Source organism: Neoarius graeffei, chromosome 21, assembly GCF_027579695.1.
Source record: "Neoarius graeffei isolate fNeoGra1 chromosome 21, fNeoGra1.pri, whole genome shotgun sequence".
In the NCBI taxonomy this organism is placed as follows: Eukaryota; Metazoa; Chordata; class Actinopteri; order Siluriformes; family Ariidae; genus Neoarius; species Neoarius graeffei.
In genome coordinates this window covers 31060346-31066345 of record NC_083589.1, presented here as the reverse complement: position 1 = coordinate 31066345, position 6000 = coordinate 31060346, and the positions used below count along the sequence as shown (strand labels likewise).

Sequence of the window (6000 nt, the reverse complement as noted above, 5' to 3'; positions counted from 1 at the left end):
AGACCAGTAATCAGACCAGTAGCGCACAGCAGTCAGACCAGTAGTCAGACCAGTAGCGCACAGCAGTCAGACCAGTAGCGCACAGCAGTCAGACCAGTAGTCAGACCAGTAGCGCACAGTAGTCAGACCAGTAGCACACAGCAGTCAGACCAGTAGTCAGACCAATAGTGCACAGCAGTCAGACCAGTAGTCAGACCAGTAGTGCACAGCAGTCAGACCAGTAGTCAGACCAGTAGTGCACAGCAGTCAGACCAGTAGCACACAGCCTGGAGAAAACGTCAGCATTTCACGCGTGCGCGCTGACGGGGAGCACTGTGAGTGACGTCATTAATAACGCGCAGAAGTCGTGTGTTTGTTTACTGTATGAGCAGTAAAGCGGCTCTCTCGGTTTCCCAGGACTCTCAAATTCAGCTCCTGACCTGAGGCAGGAAGTAAATAATTCTGGAAGTGAGAGGACTTGTGAGCTGCGTGTTTGGTCTTCAGGAGCTCGGTCCCGGGCTCAGTGGATCATATGGACTTTACTCGCTCGATGATTTTTGTCACGTCTCCAAAGAGAAAGTGAAAGTGATTTTTTTTTCTCAGCCAGGAAGGAAACACTGACGAGAGAGAGAGAGAGAGAGAGAGAGAGAGAGAGCTGTCTAGTACTTAAAATGCGTAGAAAGCTCTGGCAGGGCAGTCAGGGTCAGGCTGGGACAATCCGGACGTGTTGGATATGCGCGCATCCATACTAACTTTCATTTTCATCATATCTGAGTATTCCATCAGAACAGGAGGTGATGGTGAGTTCTGTCGTTCACTGTCATTAACATGTTTTTATGGTGCACTAATGCTCTCTCTCTCTCTCTCTCTCTCTCTCTCTCTTTTCAATGAAGATCACTTTAAACTAATCAGAAATCCACTCTATACATTGCTAATGTGGTAAATGACTATTCTAGCTGCAAATGTCTGGTTTTTGGTGCAATATCTCCATAGGTGTATAGAGGCCCATTTCCAGCAACTCTCACTCCAGTGTTCTAATGGTACAATGTGTTTGCTCATTGCCTCAGAAGGCTAATGGATGATTAGAAAACCCTTGTACAATCATGTTAGCACCGCTGAAAACAGTTGAGCTCTTTAGAGAAGCTATAAAACTGACCTTCCTTTGAGCAGATTGAGTTTCTGGAGCATCACATTTGTGGGGTCGATTAAATGCTCAAAATGGCCAGAAAAATGTCTCGACTATATTTTCTATTCATTTTACAACTTATGGTGGTAAATAAAAGTGTGACTTTTCATGGAAAACACAAAATTGGCTGGGTGAACCCAAACTTTTGAACGGTAGTGTATACAGCACACCTAATATTTGGTTAAATCTACCTTACCAAGTTTCACCTTGCTTTCGGGAGCCATCAACAGGCTTCTGGTTGGATATTTGTCCACTCTTCTTGGCAGAATTAGATTAGTCGAGTTTAGTTCATTTTGTGTGCTTCCTGTCTCCGATGTGAGTTTGAAGCTCAGTCCTTTACTTTTCAATACAGTTGTGGTCAGAACTTGTTTTAAGCGTAATGTTTACCTGCCTTATCCATCCCACGCCCAGCACTGATGTGTGTTTGTGCTCATTGTCATGTTGTATCCAAGTTTCTGATGGTTTGATGTTATGCTGAAGAATTCTCCTAGAACTCCTTCTTCATTATTCCATCCATTTTGTGCAATGCACCAGTTCCACTGGCAGCAAAACAGCCCCAGAACATAATGCTACCACCACCATGCTGAACAGTTAGTACAGCATTCTGTTGTATCTGTAGTTATTCTGGTCAAACAACTCAATATTTTTCTCATTAGACCATAAAACATTCCTCCAGAAAGAGAGAGAGAGAGAGAGAGAGATTTGGGGCTACTCCAATTTGGAATCTCACCACTGGGTCTTCTATGGACAAACCCAACATGTGCTGTTTTAACCCAGAAAGGTTAGGTTAGGACATTTACCCAGCATGTTGTCTTGGTCTTTAGTATCCAAGTTCTGCTTACAGAGTGTGTGTCACATGAGCAGACGTCTTCTCATTTCAGCAGAAAAAAGTTTTAGACAGCATTTTTTTTTTTTTTTTGGGGGGGGGGGGGGGGGGGGGTAATGCACATTAGGAACGATTGCTTTGTGCTGCTCCCGAAAGAGGTTGTCCTCCCTTCATGTTACCCCACTAGCCTGCGCTCACATTGCACCTAAAGGTGCTGACTGAAGCGTTCCAGAATTCAATTTGTTGTTTCTATTTTGAATCACATGACCACTACTGTGCTAGCTTTCACTAAATTCACTGTTAGTGATCCATTTAAAATATATCTCAAAACTTTTTCTTCATCTGCGTGTCACATGTGGAAGTTGTGAATAGAATATGCCTGGTATTTTCTTCCCTTCGTGGCTACCCACGTTACAGCCGAGGCTGGTCCTGGTCCATTACAACGGAATAAACGGATCAGTTGAAAGAATTTAAAATATAACTGTTTGACAAAATCTCTTCAATTTCACATTACTATTTATGGCTTAGGATTACGTAACATTCGAGGCATTTAGTCGATGCTTTTATCCAGAGCAACGTACAACAAGACCCTGACGTACCCACAGTCTGGGGTTAAGTGCCTTGCTTAAGGCATACATGAAAATCCCTCACCTTGTGGCGAAATTCGCCGTTTTGAAACCAAAATGGGTGACCTACGTGAATCGTGTAGATCCGATGAGAAAAAAAATTTGGGTTTGATATTGACCCAAAGGGCAAGGAGGTCGCTTCGCATCCATAGACAGTTCGTGCCGGTTTGCGCCTCCTCCTCCTGCTTTGATATTGACATGATAGCAACGAGTACATCTTGTTGCGAAGGGCAAGCAGCATCATTTCGCGCCTCTTCTCCTGCTGGCCAGAGCGTGCACACATCAGTCAGAGTGCAGACCAGACCACCAGAAGCTGGAAGCTGGATTGAGTCATCGGACTGAATTTCCTACTTTTTTCAAACTTTCCTGATCGCTATCAAAACAAACAAAACTTCCTGCTTGATTACATCAGCATTCGAAAGAGGGCGCGTGCGTCGCCATTTTGTAGTGCTGTCCGTGCTGAAAGAAATCAAATTAAAAGTCTCAAATTTGATTTAATAAAAGACAGCAGCAAAGAAGAAAGTATTCAGCCTTGATTTAAAAAGAACTGAAAGCTGCAGGTACTTCCATATCTTGGCAGGCTGAGTGGTATGCTGGGGCACCTCTTGCCAGCAGACCAGGATATCCAGAGGGAACTTGTGCGGTTCAGTGTTGACCTGACCATCCCCAGCTTCAAGGAGGGAGAGAGTATCGTGGAGTGGTGGGGTCATGTCTTCAACAAACCAGACAAGTACCCCTCCCTGGGTGCACTGGTTAAGTGTTGCCTCTCCATCTTTCATGGACCTAGAGTCGAGTCCTCATTTAGTCTGATGAATGATGTAATTGATCAAAGGAGTGGCAACATGAATGTGGAAACATTTAATGCAATACAGATGGTCAAGTACACGCTGATGTCCAGGGGGAAGACAGCTATGTAGCTCTTTAGAAGGGAGAACGTGAAGTTTGGGGAAGTGGACAGAACATTGTGCAAGAACATTAACTCTGCAGCAGCCACATACAAACACCAGCAGAGGGTGAACAAGGAGGAAAAGCAGCAGCAGCAGCAGAGCAAGTATGGCTCTCAAGCAACTTGCAGTGCTCAGCAGGCCAAGAAACAGACTGCTGAAGGAGAGAAGCGGGCAAGGCTGAAACATGTGGCAACTCGGCGAAAGCAGGCCATGGAGACACTGGTGATCCAGGCAAATAAAAGGAAAAAATTATCACTATTCCTTGTGTGTTCTCCACTTTCTTCGTTCTATTATTCGCATTTTTTCCAGGGCATAATTTCACTATAACTACATGTATTTGAATTTGTACTGTATGTCCTTGTGCAAATGTCAATACAGTATACTTAGTAAGGAGGCTATAATATTTATTCTGGGGGAGGACCCCCCAAACAAAATAAAACAACACCAGAGGCCACGTCACCACTCGCGCACCCTTCTCACCTTTTTCACCCCTGACCCGTTTTCATGCCTGTAAGGGCACTTCAGTCATGCCCGGTGGTCCAGGGAATCAAACCAGCACCCTTTTGATTCTAACACTGCTTCTCTAACCTTTACGCTGTGGCTTCTCAAGGCTTTGGGATGTCACGGATTGTTTTTCAAGCAGTGGAATATCCATGGATGCAAAAATGGCGACTCGCTACTTAGAGCAGAGGGTTCTGGGTAGGATGAACAAGCCCCTTTAACGTTCAAGTTCCGAGTACACTTATATCATGACGATGCAGCTTTACTCGCCAACTACAGTTCGTGGTCATTAGTAAGATGACAATCAGACCTGTTATTAATCCAAATATTCTCCAATGAATTTAAACATGTATGCTCTACCATTCAAGTTCTGTGTTAACAATCACCCTGTGCACGAGCCCAACTAACCACACCCAAGTGCATCTCTTCCATGCACTCCAAGTGAATCACAACTGGACTTTGGACATCAAACACACTCAGGTGTGGTATGGATCACCTAGTGTGATTACACCTAATTTAACACCTCGCATCCCCATACAGGAGATAATGAGAGAAACTGGTCCACTGATTCCAGGCTGGTCACAGGACCAGTGGCGGCTCCTGAATTTTTTTTCAGGGGGGGCAATTTTCCCCCGTTATGTCTACACGGACCGTAAATGTCCACAGGACTGAAGTAAATTGACCTAGGTAGCAAGTCAATTGGCCGAACTTGTTTTTGCCTGGTAAATTCAGATATCAATATAGACAATATCTCTTCTCTCCACTAGGTGGCAACACTAAACAAGTTAAAGGTGGCAAACTAAGGTAGCCTAGTAAACTAGACCCACCCGCCTAGCGGCCAAAAATATTTTTGCCTACGAGTGGCAAATATTCACATTTAGTCTGGCTTGCCAGGCTAAAACTAAGGAAGATTCACTGTGAAGCCTTCAAAGCAAAACATTTGGCATCACAATCAATTAATATTACATTACTCATTTATTTTCTCATATTATTCCAGTATTCTATAATAAGTAGACACAAATTCTTAATTATAAACATTCTAATTTCTTCAATTCTAAAGAATGCAATTAAAGTGGCAGGATATAAATCCAAAACAAGTGTTTATTTAAGTTTTGAAAAAGATGAAGAAAAACAACCATCAAACAAACATGTGCAGCTTAATTATGTGTTTTTTTTAATATGGAATTGCACCATTTTAACAAATAATTCTAAATAAATTCTGCAGTTTTTTTCCCAAGAATTCCTCCAGAAAGCCATGCCTTAAAAGGAAATTTAAAGTATTACAAGTTGTCAATGAACACAAAAGGCTTTAGTTATTTAGCTATATACACACAAGGTTCCACAAGGTTTTGTAGTCAGTGCAACTTGGCTTAACAAGTTGGAAAAAAGGTAAGGTGCTGCTGGCTCCAATGAACACACATACTGTACAATATATAAAAACTGAAAATATGCTTAATTTACACCAAGTCAGAGAGAACTTGAGGCTACTGAAATATTCCAAGCATGGCAATGTTAAACTGCCATTGGTAAAACACACACAAAAACAACTTTTGCCTAGTAAATTCAAATATCAGATATCACTGTACCGTCTGCTGTGCTACTTCCAGGGTGGAAGAGAACGCAAGGGTAGCAAAAAAGAGCATTGACTACATCACAGCCAGCTAGCCAAGTTTTCCGGTGGTACCAGTTCTTGTTAAAACCTCTTGAGTAGGTCTTCTCCCCCTTCGTAGACTCTTGCTTGATGTTTAAATTCGGTCTAGGAGGTCCTAGCTGTTTGATTTCTGTTTTCTCCTCATTGGTACGACGACTAAAGGGAACTTCTTTCAGAGATGCTATCGTATTGTTGCACTCAACACTCGCTGCCACCTTCATAGAATGTTCACACATTTCCCGCGCAAGTTGCGTTTTCCAGCCCAAAATTATGTTCAAAACCCG

The 6000-nt window shown here is 43.0% G+C and overlaps 1 protein-coding gene across 4 annotated transcripts in view; it reads left to right on the top strand.

Moving 5' to 3' along the window:
• The first annotated feature begins 327 nt into the window (after nt 1-327).
• Nucleotides 328-6000, top strand: part of il15ra (interleukin 15 receptor subunit alpha) — a 63084-nt gene continuing 57411 nt past the window's right edge. For all 4 annotated transcript variants that reach the window (XM_060902965.1, XM_060902964.1, XM_060902963.1 and 1 more), the window contains exon 1: nt 328-779. In XM_060902965.1, the coding sequence (XP_060758948.1) occupies nt 713-779 (67 nt within the window). In that variant the 5' untranslated portion in view covers nt 328-712. The remainder of the gene's footprint in view (nt 780-6000) is intronic.